General features: G+C 44.8%; 1 protein-coding gene and 1 long non-coding RNA gene across 6 annotated transcripts in view; both read right to left on the bottom strand.

Moving 5' to 3' along the window:
* The window catches only part of MGLL (monoglyceride lipase), a 107,443-nt gene that overhangs the window by 58,936 nt on the left and 27,221 nt on the right, over positions 1-21,286 (bottom strand). For 3 of the 5 annotated variants that reach the window (XM_055709314.1, XM_055709313.1, XM_055709315.1), the window contains exon 3: positions 5,942-6,080. In XM_055709314.1, coding sequence (XP_055565289.1) covers positions 5,942-6,080 — 139 coding nt within the window. Of the gene's footprint in view, positions 1-5,941; positions 6,081-6,663; positions 7,167-7,187; positions 7,557-21,286 lie in introns of those variants that run through there. The other 2 variants (XM_055709316.1, XM_027805639.2) reach the window with 2 other exon arrangements.
* Positions 73-3,424, bottom strand: LOC129735997 (uncharacterized). The gene is made up of 2 exons (XR_008732056.1): positions 1,446-3,424; positions 73-756 (listed from the first exon to the last, which is right to left on the bottom strand). It is a non-coding gene; the product is annotated as an uncharacterized LOC129735997 (long non-coding RNA).

Below are 21,286 nucleotides of genomic sequence, written 5' to 3'. Positions count from 1 at the left end.
AATGATCTAAAAGAGCTGCTGTGAGTTCCCAAGGGATGTTCAAGAGTGTTGAAGAAATTGAGGCAAGGAACAGTGTGCAGCTGGTTTTATTATTTTGTCTAAACCTAGACATTTATTGTGCTAGTCAAGTAAAATACTCCTACATCTGGAACCCTGGGAAGGTTGAGGAGTTTGTCTACTTCAACTATTGTGTCACTGTCAGCACATAACTGGTTTAGAGTGCTCCCAGTTTGATGGGCTGAAGAAAACCTATGCACCAGAGTCTGAGAGGAGGGCCAGTGCTGGGTCTGCTCAGGATAAAGGGACCTGGAGGGACAGGCAGGGCTCTGACTGCTGAGTGACCAGCTAGGGGATCCATCATGGTCATGGTACAAAGCCGGTACTGATCAACACACTTGAAATCTCATTAAAAGCAAATGAACCATTTGCAAGAGAGAAGCAAGGTTTCCTTAGCCTTCAGTCTCTGGCAAAATCATGAGCAGAAGTTGAGTTTTTCAACACAATCTCAAGACCATTTTCTTCTTTTCTCCTATTTCTACCTCTGATGTTCATCGTGTTGGACAGCACTGTTTCCAAGAGTTTGTCAGGTGGCACACTGAGAACCAACATAGATTTTGCTTCCGTTGCTGCTGTCTCAGAACCAGGATGAAATTTCACTGCTCTGAGATTCACAACAGGGAACTCCCGTTGTTCCCACCTTGTTCCCACACACCTGTGTCACAAAGCTGGACGGACACTTGTGCTCAGAAGTTGATCCTAACAGGGCAATGACCAAAAGAGTTTAATTAACTAATACAACTGTTATTCCCTTTGTTATTTGCTTCTTTCCTTGGGTTCTGTGGAATAAAAGGGAGGTTTGCTTCTGTCAAACATTCTTGTGGGGACTGAAAAAAATTATCCCCCTGAGAAAGCGTGTTGGAAGCATCTACAGGAAGAACCAAAGCTGCTCTCCTGTCTGTCAGAGTCCCTCTTACATGAAGCTGTTTGCTAATTTGCCCATCCTCTGGAAATGCATAAGAAATCCTAAAAGGATGCCCTGAGTCACAGTGAATAAGACAGTCACGTGGAGCACAGACAACATAGGGATTAAAGGAACACATCCATGGCTGATGAATGGAAGGAAGGCTTTAGAAACTCAGGCAATAGTAGTACAAGCAAAGCCTGGAATGTTGATTCAACCATGATAATTGTTATTTCCCTTCTGCGCTATGTACAATGTGATCAGACACACAGAGGGAGCTGAATTCATCCAACAACAAACTGCTGCCACAAGCCACTTTGCCCCGTACACATTTGGCCCCTGAGCATTAACTGGAAGTCGACCTCCTTTGTAGGAACAAAAGTGTTCCTCAAGAGTGACACGAAGTTAGAAATCCCTTGAAGTATTTCTAGAGACTAACACCACACAGTATAATTAAAGACATTATAATTAGCGACTTGATTACCTCTTCTTTGACTCCACTTTGGTTTATTTAGTTATTTATTCATTTTGGAAGGGTCTGAAAGTTAAATTCAACTTTGTCATCTGCTCATGCTGGGAGCTGTGCTGTTCTTCTGAAAATGCCATGGAAATGCTGGTAATGAGGTGCCAAAATCAGCAAGCAATATTCACAGTTTAAGGGCCAGTTCAAGTAAGAAGGCAGCTTGTATTTCTGCACCACACACGCTTCTGCAAAGTCCTTGGGGAAGACAGAAATATATTTTCTCCTTATTTGCTTGGCCTTTCATTGCTAACAAATCAGAATGAATGACAGGCATTTTTCAAGGAAGAAAAAGTGAGTGACTTTTGTTTGTTTAATTTTGTCTTTTTTAATCACACTTGCTGGGTGTAGAACTGAAAGAACTCCTACGAAGACACTGTTTACTCAGACAATTGCAATTCTGTTCACTTAAACCACGGTCATGATGTCTGAAGTTGAGCCAACCCATGTCAGTGTACATTAACAATTGATCAGGAACATATCTGTGACCCACACGTGTCTCAGCTTTAGGCAGTCTCCTCAGGCAGAGCACTTCAGTCATCTAAGTAAGTAGACCCAGAGACCGCTACGTGGACAGATACACAAGCATCATGCTAATTAGCCAGATAATGATTTCTGTTTGATAGATGAGGAAGTTCAGATACAAGGATGTCTGGAACCCACATTTTCAAACGCATCCTCTAACTACAAGTGTTTCAAGCTTCAAGTGTCCAACCTAAAGTGGCTGATCTACAGGGAGAGAGCTGAGCATCACTTCATCTGAAGTCAATGGTGCCTGCAGGCTCTTAGCACCTTGGAAAAAACTACTCTGGGTCAATAAATCTCACAGGGTTTACGTGAGGTCAAGCAGAGGGGCTGGAAGTGCCTCATTCAGAACAAATGGTGCTTATCTGGGCAGTGACAGGACCAGCTGAAGCATCCAGAAAAGGCTATGGAGATACAGAACACAGAGGAAAAGAAGGTCATCTCTGAACCTTTCCAGGCCCTTTAGGGGCCTCAAAGGAAATGCCTTGACTTCTCCTCCCAACTTTCCTTCCCCTTCCTCATCCCACCTCTATTCTTAGCAGCTTTGTCTGAGAGCTGGGAACAGAGCGTGGTTTCTTAATTCCTCACCTCCTATTACCTCATGTTTTGACTCAGATGGCTCAGGGTGGTGGCAGAGGTTTTAACCTTGCATGGAGCCGCTGTTTCTGTTTACACAAAGGCTGTTCTCCCATTAAATAGGATTTCCTCAGCTACTGGGACACGTTACAGGCACGAGATCAATCTGCTTTGGTACCAACTATTCCCCTCCTTTAGACAACATTACACGGTCCTGAAAACGCCCTGCCTTGCCCAGATCTTAAGCTTTGCACTCGCTAGTGAGCACTCGGTGCTAAAGAGTTACCTGTTTTCATGCTCCACATACTCTAGCGTTGGCACGACACATGAAAACGACACCAGAACATACTGCTCTTTCTTCCCTGCTGCATTCAACAAGACCACTTAATTACATCTTAAGGTGAAACTGGCTCAACAAGTCGGGCAGCCTGCAGGGCTGCTGGCCAGGGAGTCCCACCTGCACCGCTGCCAGCAGACAGCAGTAGAAGATGACACCCAATCCCCCGCTCTGCTGTTGGGAGTGACTTCCCACCCAAGAAACAAGTGGAAAATACTGTCAGCCTCCTTCCTTAGTTCCATTACTCCCTACTCTATCTACCCCATCTAATCATCATGACATCTGAGTGCCTTTGTGTGTCAGCTTCCTGCGAAGTAATCACCTAAATCCCCCTTGGAAACAAAGCAGACCCTGCTGAGGAACTCACAATAGGTGCCTTTCACTTGCAGGACAACCTTGGCCTCGGTGGCACTTACAACAAAGCTTCCATATGTGCACCAGTATGGGCTGATCAGCCAGATCAACACCACACAGGATCAGAGACTGGATATGTGCGAGCACGAAGCAAAAGAGCCTCACAAAATTTCTCCATCTTCCTGACAAATGTTTTTTTTTAAAAAAAAAAAAATACACACTAGAGCACATTAGCCTGCCACAGCCTTCATCCACCTTTGTGAGTCTGTCTGAGATGAAAGAGGAGCACCAGCTCAGCAGGGCTGTGTGTCGGTCGGCCCCACTCTCAAAGTCTCACTTGCTTTTGTCTGCTCTCCAACCCCAGGCTAGGGCTACTTTTTAATTTTTCCTTTGGCACATATCCCATTTTTCCCCCCTCGCCTCCCTGGGGGAGGGATCAAGGATGATAAGTTCTATTCTAATAGAAGACAAGTCAATGATAACCTTTGGGCATCTGCAGTGAAGAGGTATTTCTATAGCTCTAGCTGGGATTATACGCATAATGGATCAATGAAAGATCCCACCGCTTGACAGTTATAGTGTCATTCATTAGCGTTAAGATTTGAACCTGAATCAACAATTGAGTTAGAAGATTGAAAGAATCGGCTTCAGCATTTGAAACAGAGTAAATTATAACAGGCCTGCAGAAGTCCCCTGAGGTGCCTCTCTTTCTCTCCCTATACATACATACATATATATATATACATAACTTTTGCTGAACATTTAAAATTAGATTAAAGTTGCTGAGCTTCTACATATGAAGCAGAAAAAGCAGAGTTACTTATGAAAAGTGGGAGGGGGGGGAGTATGTATTTTTGGTTTGCCTATCAAAGTACTTCAAGAGCATTCTTGACTGCAGGATCTAGGCACTGACTTGTTATTCAGTCACTTGCCATCTCTCTCATACATAACAATGTGAAAAGAGCTATTAATAAACAGTACGCCCCCTCCTTATACACAAACATGCAAACACACACACACATGCACTTAGGAACCACTTGTAAATGAGCAACACTGATCCCATCCACTTTTGTTGTCACAAAACTAGGGCAAGCTCACTCTCAATTAACTGCTTGGTGCACAGAGCCCTCAAAAAAATTAACTACCCAAAGGTAGTTAATTACTACCTAGAGACACCAAGTTTTAACTCTCAGCTCTTTATCATCCTTTCATTTCTGGATCAAAGACCCATCAACTCACTACTAATTTGCTAAGAAATTAAACATGAAAAAAAGAAAGCAGTTCCACAACTGGGTGAAGAATGTTGTGGGCAGTTAATGATTAATTAGCATTATAATACAAGACAGCCCGGTTTCACAGGAGAAGCTTATTTTGATAGGGCTTTTTTCCTGTAGAGGAAATCTTGAGGTTGGTGCAAAGACTATATAAAGCATCAGTGCCAAAAACTTTCCTCCTTGTTTCTGAAAGGCAGTGAGTAGAAGTAACTATAAAATACCCTGTGGACCAGGTGATCTTCAACCAAGAGCCATGTCCTACAGCCCAACCAAGTGTGATGGCGCTGTAGCGGAGTGGCTGCACTGTCCTCCCCTCTGGGGACAGTGTACTTCAGTGCTTGCCCACCTCCATGTTATTCCCATTGCTCCTTAGTCCGCGGGCATCAAACACAAGGTCAGCTAACTTGGACCCGTATCCACCTCTCAGCACAGCTGCAGGCTGATTTGGACACAGAGTAATGTTGGGTGGTCAAGGGAAAAGTTTAACTCCCTACAACAGCTTGAACAACTTTTTCCTGTGACTGTTTTCTAGCTGTATAAAATCAACATAGCTTTTCCTGTTGGCTTGCAGAAAAAGAAAACTATAGATATCCAGATGCTTATGAAGTAGCCACCTATATAACTAGCGGTAGCATAAACGTATGCCAAGCCAGCAGATACTGGGTGGACGACGAAAGATCATAGCTATGGGAGGAACAGAGACAGCTTTCTATAGCAGATCATAATCAGCACACAATCAGCATAGAAAGCTATTAGAGTAAAAGGGATTATTTACATTACGACAAAAACATTAGAGAAATTTCTCTGCCTGCTTCCTTGTCTGTGTTTATTACTGAGGGCAGTTTTGAAACTGCAGATGCCAGTGAAAGAGCTCCCTAAATCATTCACTAACTATAAATAATTGAGACAAAAAATCCAACAGTCAAAAAGCAATGCAGTCAAACCATATTCTGCCTGTTGTCCTGAGATTTCAGCTACTACTGCTGAAACTGAAGTCAGACGCTGATGTCTAATTTGTTGACACTGAGAAAATCAGAAAGAGTACGCATCCCTCAGCCTGTATCCCACCCCTCCCTGGCTGCATGTGCTATTAGTCTGAAGATAGTTGTTTCTTGCTGATAGGCATCAGCCACCTGGATGCACCGCCTGGGTAGCATGCCTGAAATGACAGTAACTCCATGTTTTATATCTGTATGGCCGACTTGAGTGAGTAAAGGTTTGGGAATTGCAGCCTTTACAGTAGAGGCTCTCTCAGATGACAGAAATCTCTCTTAGCGGCTCTGTAAAACTCCATGCACACAGCCCTGTAACGCCATTCAAGCTATAAATAGTAATCACATGAACAGTCTTATTTACTGGTAGTAAAAAAAGGACGTTTGCTTGAAAGCACTCACCTGGGAGTTGCTGCTGGCTTCCAATACCTGCAGAAGAGATGCTGCCCATCAGCATTGATGATATGGGGCAGGTCCTTGTACGGGATGTTTTGAGGACTCCGCTTTGGTGAACTTTCCTCTGGCATTCTGGAAGAATGACCTACAAGGTGTTGGAAGAAACAAGACATACTTCAAAACAGGTGAAGGCAAGATAAAGGCTGATGGGCTTGGTAGCCACAGACATTCGAGAAAGTCAGGCAGTAAGGCAAGCACCGCTGATGGGGGTCTCCCTCCAAAATCCCAGCCAAAGACCCCCCCCCCAAATCCTTACTACTTTAAAACAGAAATGTAGCATTTTGTGTTCAAAAATGCTCACATCTGGGGGGAGGGCATTGGAAGGGGGGGGGGGGGAAGTAGGGAAGATCAATCCACCATCACTACTTCATTACAGCTCTCTCTCCCCCACTTCTCCCATCTGTGTTTATTTTGCATCATTTCGTGAAACGGATCCTAAAAAGAATATTTTAACTGCAATCAAGTACAGATTGTGCAGCAACTGCCACAGAAATGAAAAGACAGCTGCATAAAAGATTTATCTCTGCCTTAACATCTCCAAAGAACAGCGGAGGGTACGCAGCAGAGGTATCTGCCACCTTGTCATCATTAAGATCTTCTCTGGCATCTCAAACAGGAAGGTGGCGGCGGTGGGGAACGAAACATTTCCAGGAGAATTTGCAACAAACCTGTTTTCATCCTGTGCAAGGGTTTGCATTCTAGTGAGGAGCCGGCATCGCAAGTTAAACGCAAGCAGATAAGGCTTTTTGCATCTCGCTGCGGAGACGCGTTCACAGTCCGCCAGCCAGGCAGCCCCCACGGTCCCCGGTGGGTGCCCGGCGGGTCCCTGCGGGCGGCTTCGCTGCGCTGCGCTCCGGGCGGGCTGCGCGCCGCAGCTCCGCTCCCCGGCTGGCTCGCTCTTTGAGGAAAGTCGCTTGGGTAATTCACCACTTCTTGTTCATCACTTTTTTTTTTTTTTTTTTTTTCCTCCTTCTCAAACAAATTGCGTGTGTGGGCTGAAGTGGCGGTGGTGGGAGGGGAGGTTGGGAAGGGTGGGGGAGAGGGAGGGCTGACGAGTGGGAAAGCTGCACTCCACTTTCCAGAAGCTGCTGCACACACATCAAAGGCACCTTGAACACATGCAGCTGGGGCGGCTCAGAAAGTTCCTGCCGCTGCAGGTTGTTTGCAACTTTACTTCCTTCCTGCCACTTACAGTTCGGAGGCCACGGCGACCGGGGGAGGCGAGGGAGGGGGAGACCTTGTTCTCAAAGCGATCCCCGCTGCGAAGCCATCTCGCGTGTGAGCGCAACTTCCCCAGCCCCTGGCTGCCAGGCGGGGAGCGGGAGGGAGGGGACGAGGAGGAGGAGGAGGAGGAGGAGGAGGAGGAGGAGGGATCCAGGCACCGGCGCGGTCCCAGGTCGCAAGCCCCACGCACGCATCCTCCCGCCGCGGCGGGGCGGGCGGGCTCCCCGCGGCCCCCGGCGGAGCCGCAGCCGCAGCCGGAGCCGAGCGCTCCCTCCCGCCGCGACGCGCCGGGCGCACCCGCAGGCGGCGGAGGGGCGGGCGGGGACGCGCCCCGGACGCGGCCGCTGCTGCCCCCGCCCGGGCTGGGCTCGGTGGGGCCGCGCTGGGCGCCGCCGGCCGGGCGAGCGGCGGGGGCGAGCGGCGGGGCCGGGCGGGGGGGGCGGGGCGGCGGGCAGGGCAGGGCAGGGCAGGGCGGGGACCGGGGGAGCCCCGCGGGGGGAAAACGGCTCCCCCTCCCCACGGCAGTGGCGGTGCGGGGCTCCCAGCCGGTGGGGGGGTGTCCGCACCGGGGGGCTGGTGTCCTCACCGGGGCGGTGGTCCACACCGGCTGCCTCCTCGCTGGCTGCCCCCGGTGGCGGGCTCGGCCGGCCACCAGTGCCAGCGCCGGCTTTTGAACGGCGAGCTGAGCGAGGGGAGACGCGCTGCCGGCCGGGCTCCCCCCACCGGGACCCCTCGTTGTCGCCCCACATCCAGACTCCACCGTCTGCATTGGGACAGGCAGCTCTTCGGGCCGGGAAGCCCCACCAGAAAGATGGAATCTATCAGACACCCTCTGAGGAGCTGCCAAGCCCCTCGCTCCGCACCCGTGGTGGAGGCGATTTACACTGTGTATCATTTACACACCCACAATTAATAGTGCACCTAATCACCATGGGCTATATGCAATACCGATGTTGGAACTGAGACCTGTTCGATGGTCTGTGATGCTCGCTTATAAAAATGGTCACAGCAAGGTTCCCCGATGTTAAAATAGCTTCCCAGCCTCCAGGCATCCCGGTACTGAGTTCTGCCATGTAATGCTGGTAAGTGCTCAGCTTTTACTGAGCACTTTAAAATCATTTATATTAAGTGTGCAGATTCAGGCCTTTTATGTTTCACCAGGCTAATATTACAAACTTTAATTTTTACATGCCCACATGCACTTAGAGGTCTCGGGCCTTTTAAAGAAGCGGCAGCTATTATCAATATCTTTTAAAGCTAGGCAATGTGCTCGCTGAGTCCAAACGTGGGAACAAAGGCTGGAGAAAGGAAAGAAATATATGCTAACAATAATAACAATAAATGCAAAACCTCAGAGATAATCCATATAAAATTAAAAAGGAAATAAAACCTAGATTTGTTCCTCTTTCAGTGTCATTTATATTAAATGCCCTGGGGGGTGTGTGTGTGTGTGTGTGTAGTTATCAACGGCAAAAGCAAAATTACATATTCCTGTAACTGCTGTTGTTTGGGGAAAAAAAACCCCAACAAATACAACATTTATGGTTGTTTATAATAAACAAGATTTAGGTCAGATGAGGTCTTAACCACAGCCCTGGGAGCTTGCTTGGAGGTGTATCATTTGCTAGGCCAGCCACTGAGCTACTGTCTGAGCATGGCCGGGTGGAATTACAGGGCTATCGCAAGCCAGCTTCAGAGTTGGAAGAAGCAAGGGCATATATATTTATTTAAAGGATAAAGATCAGATAATAACTGGATTAAGAAGAAAAAAAGAAGGAAAGAAGCCTCTTCCCCTGCTCACAGTTTATCTGCCAGGAACACTTTACTGCTTTCCCTACAGCCATCCATGAAACCTGATGGCAGGAGCAGGCTCCTCTCCCGCTGTGGTGCTGGGAATATCAGAGAGGTGGGGGGAGACAAGGAAAAAGAAATCTCTTTCTAAAATTCAGGATAAAAATAGTGTTTCAAAGAAAATTGCCTTTATTGGGACATGAGGGTGAGACCCTGTCTTTGAGAGCCTGCCCTGGTCAGCCCAGATATATGGCTGTGTGACAGCCTGCTAACCTCCGGGTAGCCAGCCTCGGAGGCAGCACGATTGCGGTCCAAGCTCCACTCTCTGCCAGGCAGAGATTCCCACCATTGCCCAGGAGTGGAGGCTCAGCCGACCCCTCCTTCCCTTCCCCTCGGCTTCCCTGAGCCCCCAGGAAACTGAGGACATTTCTTCTCACGGGTAGCACACCCTCCCACGCCTCATGATAACATCCTAAAAATGAATGAGAGGCAACTGCTGACTAGTTACCTTGTCATTTTGTGGAGTTCAAATCGTGAATGAAAAGCCACCTGAGAAAACTGCATGGAGACTGAAGAATTCACCTAGCTGATACCCAAATGATGCACAGAGCTTTAGCAGAGCAATTATCGCGTACTAGCATCCTGTGAGAAATGAAAGGGATGTCTGAGCATGCAGTATTTATGAGACTGTAACATCTTCTCTTGTCTCGGTGGAGGGAAATGCATTTTGGAAATACAGTTTAAGCTAAATCAACTTCTTAATAAAAAACAGAAATACACTTTGTGAATCTTTACACTAACTCAGTAATTGCTTAAGCCTTCTAGGGAAAGGTGTTTTGTTTATGAAAGGCTGGGCCCTGTTTAGTTTAAACAACTCCATCGACCACCAAGGTACCCACAGGAGTATAGAGAAAAGGATTATACCCTCAAATAAGGCAAATTTTAGGGAAAGAATCAATTGCTGGAATGACAGAGAAAACACCAATAGTGAAAACTTGTTACCACAGCAAGGGGAGAGAGAAAATGGGCTAGAGGGAAGAGGAGGGGAGAGGAGAGGAGAGGGGAGGAAGAGGATGGAGAGGAGACAGCATAGCATGCTGGTGTGTAATTCTGATGGTGCGGTAAGGGAATGGATAGGTAGGATTTTCTTTGTCCTTAGGCTTTCATTCACAAAATGAATTTTTAATGGCTCATATCCCGTTGGCATGCAAAGGTAAATAGACTGTATGAGAGCCTTCTGCTCTGGTTGATGATACCATGCTCTTAAATTGCAAAGGAGTATTTTTGTTTGAGGAGTGGATTTGAAGGGGTGTGGGTGCTAAACTATTTGGGATTCTGCTCACCCAGATCACAAAGAGAACTTTTGCTGACAAGAAGGAGGAAAAAAGTAATAGAGGAGGAGGATGCAATAATAAAATATCTAAAGTAGTATGTGGTTATGGAAGAATCTGCTCCAACAGAAAAATGCTGGAAGTTACAGTAGTCAGGGAGCAGCTGGAGAGAGCAACAGCCAGCACAAGCCAGAGAGCACATGGGGAACAGGGGAGATGAAGCATGAAGAGGAAGAATTAAAATCAAGTGAAAAGCAAAGAAGCCAATGTCTCTAAAGCAGTTGGTTCAGAGTCATTTTTTTGGATTTACCCTTCTCTTTGGCTACATTTTTTTATTCATCCTTAGCCAGAGTGCAGTCATTCAGCTGTACTTATTGGTGCAGTCTGCCTTTGCTTGCCTGTTGGTATCCCTGAACAAGACATGTATGGGGATGAGACAGGAGTGGGGGCTGGGATAAACTGCATTTGTTTTCCTGTAAAATGCCCATGTTAATGTTTTGCAGCCCCCCAAAAAATAAACTTGCTGACAGGCAAATTAGATTGAGATAGAAATTTTTAAAGGACAATATTTTATTGAACGGGTTAAGCTTAACAGTATCAGGAGAAATTATAAGTAGCTTGGCACTGATCTGCAATTCCACAGTTTCATGTACCTCTTCACAAATTAGCGCCAGGCAAAAGGGAAAAGGGTTGAATCGTTAGCACAAGGATGAGTATCACAGAAATTGTTTGCAGGCTTCCACCGATGTGTTGCCTATCAGTAATTTCACTTCCCCTGATCTATGCCAATAGAATTATTTTGATTAAGCTACAAGTGGTTTGATACTCCTAGATGCAAACTACAGTCAAGTCATACAGTATTTTTAGCATGTAAATAAAAATAATTAGTGGTAAAAATACTCCTAATTTTTTGTGGGTAATAAAAGTTTTGCAAGTAATGCTGTCATTAGACCTTGCTTACAAAGCAGTGACTGCAAACAGTAGCTATGTGAGTGAAGTGATTAGTATTTTGCCTGTGCTCCTTATTTGACAGGACCAAAAATACACACTTAAAAATACACTCTTTGAATATAGGTTTCAGTCCTTTAAACTGATATGTAGAAGATGACCCATCCTACATAGATGCTAATTTGAGAGCTGCTTGTTTTTAATTACAGAAGCAATACACACTTTGTTTGGTGGTTCATTTGGGTTTTTTTAATCAAAAAAACCCCACAAAATATTAAGAGCAGATTCTGAGGCATTCTTAGTATGAGATATCTAAAAGGCATGCTCTAAAGGTAGGAAAATCAAAATGAAAGGTGTAAATTCTGCCCTAAAGTTTTGACTGTAGAGGGGAAGTTGATAGAGTTATTCTAGCAACCCTCTTGCTTGAGAATCACTCTGCCTTGGGAATAAATATTTTTTTTTATAAGTCTGGAATTGTGTCACCTTAGCTGAGCCTCACTGGGTGCTGCAGGAGACAGCTCACTGTGGATTTTCCCAGATGCCCAAGCCCAGTCCAGGGGCAACGCAGGGAGCTGCAGCTGGTCAGGGCACCAGAGGACATGGGCACTGCTTCTCTGCCCCTGGCAGCTTGGGGACATGTAAGCCCCACCAAATTCCCCTTCCTCCTGAATCACTATTTTTTAAAAAATAATTTTCCCCTTTATCATCAGAAGGTTTTATTTAAACACGTGTCCCTTTTTATCGGTGTGGTCCAGTACTGGTTTCTAAATAAAAGTTTCCTGTGCTGGTATATAATTAGTCCAATTTTCCCTCTGGATTCTCTCACATCACGAGAAGAAACTTCAGTGGTTTATGCCCTGGACAGGCACATTGCTGCAGCACTTGAAGGGAAATCCTGTCCTTGTCACTGTGAGAACAGACAGATTAACAAGTCTGTTATGGCATGGCATTTCCTATTTTATTGCAATATGACTGCATGTAGCCATATTACTATTCATAAAATTTTGGTCACCTCGGTAGAAACAGGAGTTTTATGGCAGAAAACATAATTAAAAGGCGTATTAAAGGAAAAGGTTCTGAGCTTTGAATTATAATATACATAAAAATCAGAATAAGACAACATTATAAATTTTCTCCAGATGGAATTACGGTCTCAATTTTGAGAAGTACCTGACCATTCCTTTTCTCATTTCTGTTACTAAGGATGACTGCATAATCCACTTTACAAACCCAGCATCATTGTTTCAGGACTAAATAATACAGCCAAAAGATGCAGCTATTCTGTCGTGGTTAGAGTGATGCTTTATTTTGGTAGCCAAACTGGAAGCATTGACTGGAGCAGAGTTATTATTGTGCCGCCTGGTTTTCTTGCTGCTTTGCAATTGACAAAGCATCATTTATCATGCTTTGCATTCCAATTTTTCTTTGCATGTTTTCCAGCTCATCATAACATAATTATGTTTCTGTTTCTTCCAGCCAGGGGCTGATACTTTCTTTTACTAAGACAACAGCTGCACTGCACAACCTTGATGAATCCCCATAAGGGTAAAATGTGTCTGTGGTGCTTGTTTCTGCCTTGGCAACCCAAATGTTCAAGCTCTTTTTTTATGACAAGTGCTGTTCTAAAATGCACCCAACGCCGATGCTTTCATAGCATTTCTCAAAATGAGGTTTTATATTGTAATTTAGACGTGAAATATTAAACATCCTGGCTGGTTTGTAATTTTAAAGGCTTCTTTTGTAGCATTTCTTTTTATAGAGTTTATAGGTTCATAAACACCGAGATGGAATTTTAGAGGGGCGTAGTTACTGGTGTGCAATTTATTTTTTGAATGAAATTGATTTTATGTGTGAAAATCAGCACAATCTGGAGGTCCGCTTTATGCCTCTAAAAGGCATCTTAAGGGAGCTTTCATGGAACAGGTGAATCATTTCCTTACTTGGCCTCTGTTGGTCCAGGCACACTGCAACGTAAAGGTAATAATACCAACCTCATCTATGAAGTGCATTAACTAGTGGCGGCAAATGCCGTAAAAGACAAGCAGTATGTTTATTATTACTTACTGAGATCTTTTATTTAACCCTAATTTAGTACTTTGAACCTGAGATTTCAAAGAACTTCAGAAAGGAACGATATAATTGTTCTTTTATGGGGGGAAATCAGGGCAGAGAAAAGTGAGGCTCACTGCTGGAGGCAGGCTGAGGGCAGAATCTCTTCTTAATGATCCTGATTTTGTTTACCCAATTATACCATTACTAAATCCCATCTCAGCTCTAAATCTATCCATCACAGCACTGTGAACAACTGAAGCAATAACTTTTTCAGTTGTTAAAAGATTACCCAGAGTTGCAAGTATATGGAATATTGTGTCCCAAACAAAACCACAGCCTGGATAACTACATTCTTCAGAGCAAAATCTTCCCTACAATTTTGCTTTCCATCCTAATCTTCTGGATACTATTACTGCTGCCACCAGCATTGGAAGATTGCTTGCATTCATATATTAAAAAATCAATAATTCTGACGTGGAGGCAGAAGTTTTCACTCGTACGATCAGTCCTATTTACATCTATGTGCACCATCATCTAAGGACACTTTGGGGTATCTGAGCACGAGAGTGTATGTAGCAACATTTTAGTTGTGTCGACCACATGGGTTACCGATGTGATTGCTGGAAAGGCTCTTAGATGTTGATGGAAACTGTAGCTGCCCAGCCAGGGCTGACTTCACCTTCTGTCCATGAGCGGTGAGTGTAATTCTGCCATTGCTAGAAAAGGTAGCAGGCTTATTGTATTGTATATACAATGAACGTGTGGGTCATCAGAAGAGCTTGCCTTGTGCTGTTTCTTCCTTAATAACCCCATGGCAAATCCTGGCAGACTCTGCTCATATATATTTTAGCTTTTTTCTCGTGTACCTTTGGTTTCTTTGCTCAGTCCACTCACACATATTCACTGTAAGATGTGCATTTTCTTTCTGATTCATGTACAGTAATTACTTCCTAACATCTGCCTAACAGATTTTGTAAGAAAAGTAACTCTGCAAATATTAAGAAACAAAAATTTGTATGTAATCTTTGAAATCTCTATTACTGGGGTTTGTTATCCACAGCTGACTGGATTCATTCCCAGCCAGGAAGCTGGTTCAGCAAAACAGCTGCATTAGTTATTTAACTGGAGGCCTGATTCTACTCTTGCTCACGCTGATGTAAATCAGGAGTAGTACTAGAGAAAATAAAGAATATCCCCAGTGTGAAATCTACATTGGAGAAAAAAATAAGCATTATAGTATGGAACAGCAAGAGAATTCTAGCAGCTATCCTGCCATCCTGATATAGATGTTAGGCAGTAATGTCTTACAGAAATTATATACTACGTACACTGTTCACTCCTGGGAGCATTCATCTCTATATATACTGTGGTAGCACCAAGCGGCCAACAAAATTAAGGCTCAGTTGTGCTCAGTGTTGCACCCTAATACCATGGATTCACATGTGACTTATTCTGTACTAAGCACCACATTCATTACTGTTTGCATCTGGCTCCTAATTGTTCCCTCTCAGTTATTTAATTTTTATAGTATCTACTACCATTTACTTTATACCTTCTAGTGTAGGAAAACACCCTCCCTGGTTTTTCTCCTAGGCTGAATTAATGCATGTAATAATTAACCCTGGAGTACACTTGGAGAAAGGGGTTGTCAAATGAGGAGCATTGCAGTGAAAAAGGGGACAAAGCATCCACAGGCAAAGTATTTCCTATATAAGATGACAATGCTATATCTCAGGACAACAAAGGATTATTACCAGAGCCTCATGTGCTTTAGAGATGGACATCTACAATCCTCAAGGCTGTGAACACCCTTCGTATTTGAGCTTTATGTAAATTAGCAGCATCTGCTGTTAGTAACATCAAAAGTCATGGTATCTGAGAGTTCAGTCCCCAAGCCTCATCCTGCTTCCTCCAACACAAGATATCCGTTATGTCTTGGCTACAGTCACCGATTCCCACGTAGCAAAGGTATCTGTGATTTGGTTTGTGCTTTGGAGTCACGAGCATCTGCAGTTTCTATGGGCTGATAGAGTCAGTTTGGATTCCTGTTACAGACCCCTCGGTGGGGCTTCCTGAACGTAGGAACCTTCCAGTTCATGGTACTATGCTTTGATACCAGCTTGTGTTGATTATTTTTACTTGCTGACTTTTCCTAGTACATTACTGAATCTTCTCTGGAGTTACAGTAACTTTTTAAATGGAAATCTGAGGTCTGGAGATGCTATCTTTTCAGCAGAAGAGGAAAGAGATCCTGGATGTAATACCTGCACGAAACTCCATCATTCCCAGACTTTGGGAGGTTTTGAGGAAGAGGATAGCAGGGGGAAGACTGCAACATTCAGCACCAAAGCCAGAGAGCACAAAGCATTTCTTTCCCTCCTGTGCTGTGAAATGTGTATGAGACATCCTGAGCAATGCGTGCATCCTCAGTCCCCTCCTGAGACCTGCGCCCAGCACCTCAGCGCCAGCAGGGGTGGGATTACAGCAGCAGCTCTGCTTTGGTTTGCACCAAGTATAAAATCACAGCCTGTGATTTTGTAGGGTTCAGTCTGAAATAAGACAGGAGTGGAACCAATCCAGCAATGTCTGCCTGAGACCCAGACCTCCCTCTGCAGTCCTGGTCAGACACCTACCCCAGGCTGCAGCCCAGCAGTACAGCTCCCTGCCATGGCTCATCTGCTCCTTCCTCTGCCCCCGATTTCGAATCTCTTCAGCAATATGTTCTGCAACGAACAAGGATTTCTGGGGCAACTTCAGTAGGATCAGAAAGATACTCTTCTGCCGCTTTGAAATCTGTGAGCAGGAACAATTCATTCAGCAGAGCACCCTTGGCCATTCATCTCTATCTGATGATCAAATATATTTTTAATTATCAATCTGAGGTGATTTTTTTTTCCCCCCACTAGACAATACCCAACTGTATTGTAAGAGATGCTGGGATTGGGCCAGAGAATTTGGCAGCAAGATATGGAACATTTGGGCTTTCAACACTTAGGAACATATGGAAAGAGGTTTGGAAGATTGCCACATGGGATGTAACTTGGAAGATACTACATTTCTTCATCCTTTTTTATTGTGGACAGAAGTAGAAGAAGTTTTACTTTTTTGAAGGATCCTAATTCCCGTTCATTTTCTATGATGTACTGCTGCTCTGGAATAAGCCACTATGCTCAGTTGCAAGGTTTGAGCAGAATCAGCTGCATGTTTATGGGCAACTGTAGATGGGCAATTAAAAGGGTATTAGTATTGCAGATCTTTCCAAGTTTTTACCTCCTAATTCATGAGATCCCTCGCAGGTGAACTCACAAAGCTACAGTCTGGTGATCATGGGGTGAAAGAGGCTACCTAGTGCCTGGCCTGAGTCAGGATGTGTGCCATTTACTGAGGTCTTTGAGGATGAGGCCGTGCAGGCGGTCCATCTTTCTTGCTCCTGCTGTGACCATCTGTTTCGCTATCACCTTAACGCCCATGGATGGATAGACAGCTCAAGCTGCCTGCCTGCCTCTGGTACACCGTTTCATCATGTGGTTTGGAGCTCCAGCACTGCACTACAAATACAAATGTCACATTTGGGGCAGCATTGGAACGGGAGAGAGGAGCCACCTCCAGCTCAGTGCTCAAGACCGAGCATGTAGGAACCAGCATCATCTTCATACCACTTTAGGGACAGATGCCTCATACCCATGATGGGAGAAGTCTGTGTCTTTCAGAGTTACTGCCTCTGTCAGAAAAGCAGTGCGGGGTTTGCTTTATATTTGGTAACTCATTCAGCATAACCACCGCCTAAGAAAGGTTTTTTAAATGCATTTTTTTGTGGCACAGTTGTGTGCCAGGTTGGGGGACTGCAGCAAACACAGAATTTATTGGAATACACAAACCGGACACCCTTCTTAATTGGCACACAGGCCCTGCATCTTAGTGAATACTAATTAATCTCTCTGACTGGTGGGAAAGCATCGTCATCCTGGTTTAGCGATGAGGGACAAAGACCAAACAGAATGGCAGGGGCTTGTACTGAGTGACAGATAAAGTCACATCAGCCAGAATTGCAGTCATCTTTGGTGTCCTGGATGGTAAATCATCCAAGTTTGCCAAGACTGCATCTGAGCAGGAGGGTGGAGGCACCTGGGGACTCTTCCCTCAGTTCCTGTCCCCAACAGCTCAGTTCAGGGCTGATTGAAGCTCTCATCCCACCCAAGTGCTCAGGTTTCCTTTCCTCCAGAAGGAGCTAAGAGTGATGGGGAGGAGATGTATGCCAGCTCTGCCTTCAGCAGGCAGCTGGAAACCAGCCGGGATATGCATTCACTTCTGGGAACTGGGTAGCACTCTCAGGTCCTGCATTTTTTTTATAGCCTGAATGTTTCTTGCCCACAGATTCATTGTGGCTTTTTATCTTGCATTTTCACGTGACAGTTTTTTTTCAACATGTGCACCCAAATAATGACCACACAGGGCAAGTTCTTGTTATTACTTTGCTAATAGCATGCTGGGGATCACTAAGATACCTCTAGATTATGAAAGGGATAAGTGAAGGTTAAGAAGAAGACATCTAGAAATGGGAATTCAGCATGGAGCAATTGGAGACCAGAGCAGAGGAAAGAGCATCTCCTCCATGGAGCAATTGGAGACCAGAGCAGAGGAAAGAGCATCTCCTCCAAAGGCATTCAAAGATCTGTGGCAATAGTTCTTGAGGACCAGCCGTGTAAGTCAGGAGACCAAAAAGATAGGCAAACCCCAAACTGTTTGAATGGGATTTATTTTAGAATTAAACTTCTGTCTTTCTGAATAAAACCTGGGAAAGATTGGGTGAGTTTCAAGCACATTTTTAGCTTTATATCCTGTGGCTGCAGCATTTCTGAGCCAGCTAAAATCTGATTTAGAATGTTTTTAATATTTTGCCGCTTCTCACAGAACATAACCCGATTAGAGATATTTCTACTTTCTGTGGCTATAACGGCCCCAAGTTCTGCTCTTCTGAGTATGCACTTCCCTTCCCGAGTTTCAGTTTTGGTGCCCATGTAGAAATCTTTTTGACCCTAACACAGTTATAGCCATAATTTTCTTATAGAAATTAAAAATTCCTAAAAATAATGTACAGAACAACCTTTCTACAAACCCTAACGTGATGGGGTTTGCATCCTTATTTGCATCTCCATTCTCATCTCTCCTGATCTAAAAGGAGATAAAATGCTCTCCTATGAGCCCATTCCTTCTGTTTGATTAACTGACAGCTATCACAGGTCTTCCTTCATGCTGTTACAGTTTCATTTCCAGAGAAAAAAAGATGATGGATATAGAGTTCCTGGATTGTGGCACCACTGCAAAAAAAAATCAGGTTTCTGTTTATACCAAAGGACAGGCAGTACCTCCTTAATCAGGCTGTCTGTTCATTGGAAATCAGCAGATATTTTTGCCTGAAAGCATCTGGCAGTGCAGTGTAGCTCAGTAATAACTGATTGTCAGGGGATCAGGAGGGAAACCCCAGAAGAAAGACTGTAGGCACAGTTAGAAGCACTGGTGAGTAGTTGACATTGGGGGCTTTATCTTGCCCTTTTTTAAAATTTTTTTTTCCAGATTGCCTGAATTTGATGGAGGCTCTTTCATTTAAAAGACAGAAAGACCTACAAATTAAGCAACATCCAGCTCCTAATGTGTGAAACTGCAATTTGCATACATTGTGGCAGCTGCTGAGTCGGTCCTTATTACCTCCACTGGAGTGTTAATTTAGCTACAACTTTCTCATTTATTTAAATGAAAAAGCAGCGGGTGGTTGGCATGCCACATTATCTGTCAGGCAACCTGGGAATCAGGGTGACAGGGCCAGAAAGAGATTTCAATTCAGAGGGACTGCAGGGGTGCTGCCCGCAGGACCAGTGGTCACAGGCGAGCTCAGGGTTGCCCTTGGTCTCCTCTAAAGGTCAGCACTTACCCTAAGAAAGAAAAATATCTATGATGTTGTATTTGGACTGACATAGGGAATAGATAATAGGATTAAACTGGAAGTCTCTCTGTTTCTGGTTTTTTTCTCCCTATATATCCACACTGGCATCGTCTATAGGGATATGATAACCAAAATATCATTACTGGTCCTAACATAATGCAAACTGAATAATCAGCATGTGCAGAGCACCTGGTGTAACGTGGTCCAAACCCACCACCAGGGCCTGAATGCACTCTGCTCCTCTGCTCCAGGAGGAGGAGGAGGACGCCAAGGCTGCCCATGTGGGATGTGCCAGGAGCAGCCGTGGCAGCGAGCCGTGCCGGCATCATCACTGCTGCAGCCAGCCTGGAGGTGCTTCCACACACGGCTGATGCCAAGTGGATGCACGGACATCTCAGAGCTACTCACGTGTGGGAAGCAAAGCAAATGCGAGGTGCTAGTTCCCAAATCAGAGGCTGCCTCTGTCTCCCGGAAAAGAGTCTGAGGAGCCCCAGGGGGTTGCTGGGCCGGGAGGAGCAAAGTGCAGTGGCCACACTGGGGAGTCACCTGTGGGCACTGAGTCAAGCGTGAGGCTCTTCCCAGTGCTGTGCCACCCTTTAGCGACACATATGCGTAAAACTACGTATTTGTCAGCAGAGAATGAGCCAGAGCAAAATGCAGAACAAGGGCGAGAGTGACAGGGGAGAGGCGTTTAGTTCAGCACGTTGGTCACAATATTTCAGTGGCATCAAGGGAAAAACAACGTCTTGTGTGTCTTGATACCACCCAGAGTCCAGCTGCACTGACACAGGTCTCCTCTCAGGTTCAGCCATAACCGACTGTGGCTGGGGGTGCGCTCGCTGCAAAACCTGCCGTGGCTTCACCTATGGACAATCTGCATGCGCCCACCCATCAAAACAGGCTTTCTGCTTTTGGAAGAACTGTAAATGTTGCGTAGCTCTTCCCAAAGTCTGTACTCAGAAAAACATACTCTTGGAAACTTGGTCAGACTTTTTTCCTAAAGAGAGGGTGTTTTTTCCGACAGGTGAATCACTTGCAGCTGAGATTTAGGAGGGAATCTTTGTTCATGTGAGGCCAGAATGTACAACCGGTGCCATGCATAAATTATTCTAAAACATTAAATTCAACACATATTTCCTAAACACTGATATAATCGCATCAAATGTGTCTCTTCTGTCTCTGACATCTACTTCTTACCGTTGTTTTAAAATACACTGTGTTAAAAGATCACACATTTGTTGTATTGCCACGGATATTCTTCCTTTTGCCATTAACGAAGTTCAGTGAAAACTTTTGTCTTCGCCCACTTCTCAGCCATTCACTTTTATAATTAAAATCACCATGACAACAGATAATGATATCAGAATGAAAGGATTATGACTTAATTACACAAAGAAGGTGAAAACAGGCTTGGCTTACAGCAGAGCGAGCTTTTAATTCTAGCAAAAATATCAGGGCCCTGCTTCACCGCTGTGTTACGGCGTTTGTGTAATCACAAAGCGCTGCCAAGAGCCACCCAGCAGTTGCTCTGCTGCGAGACAGGGTGTCCCGGTTAATTCCGTGAAGTGCAAGAGAAATATTCAGAATTTCATGAGTGATAAAAAGGAATCTGTCTTAAAAGCATTAGTTGGTGTTTTTGTGAAATAGGCTCATTATAGGAATTAGCTTAAGAAACGCACCCATAAAGGAAACATGATTATTAGCATGGTAGCGGAGTGGATTCATATAAATAAAATTCATTACGTGAACACTCCATGTTAACCATCACCATGCTATAAATTGTTCCACATACCAGGAGAACAAGGTAATTTAGGGGATATGGTCCATTTTTATCACAGCTGTGGCATTTCATCAGTTCACTGTTCCATCCTGGCTTCTGTGAAAGCTATAGTATCAGATTGGATATTCTGGTTTCTAAGATAAAGCTGAACTTTTAATGAGAACAATCTGGGAGTTTAGACAACATATATCTTTGTAATCTGATCTACTGAATTTTCTGACGTG

Source organism: Falco cherrug, chromosome 4 (assembly GCF_023634085.1).
Source record: "Falco cherrug isolate bFalChe1 chromosome 4, bFalChe1.pri, whole genome shotgun sequence".
Lineage (NCBI taxonomy): Eukaryota > Metazoa > Chordata > Aves > Falconiformes > Falconidae > Falco > Falco cherrug.
This window is presented reverse-complemented; position numbering and strand designations above follow the sequence as displayed.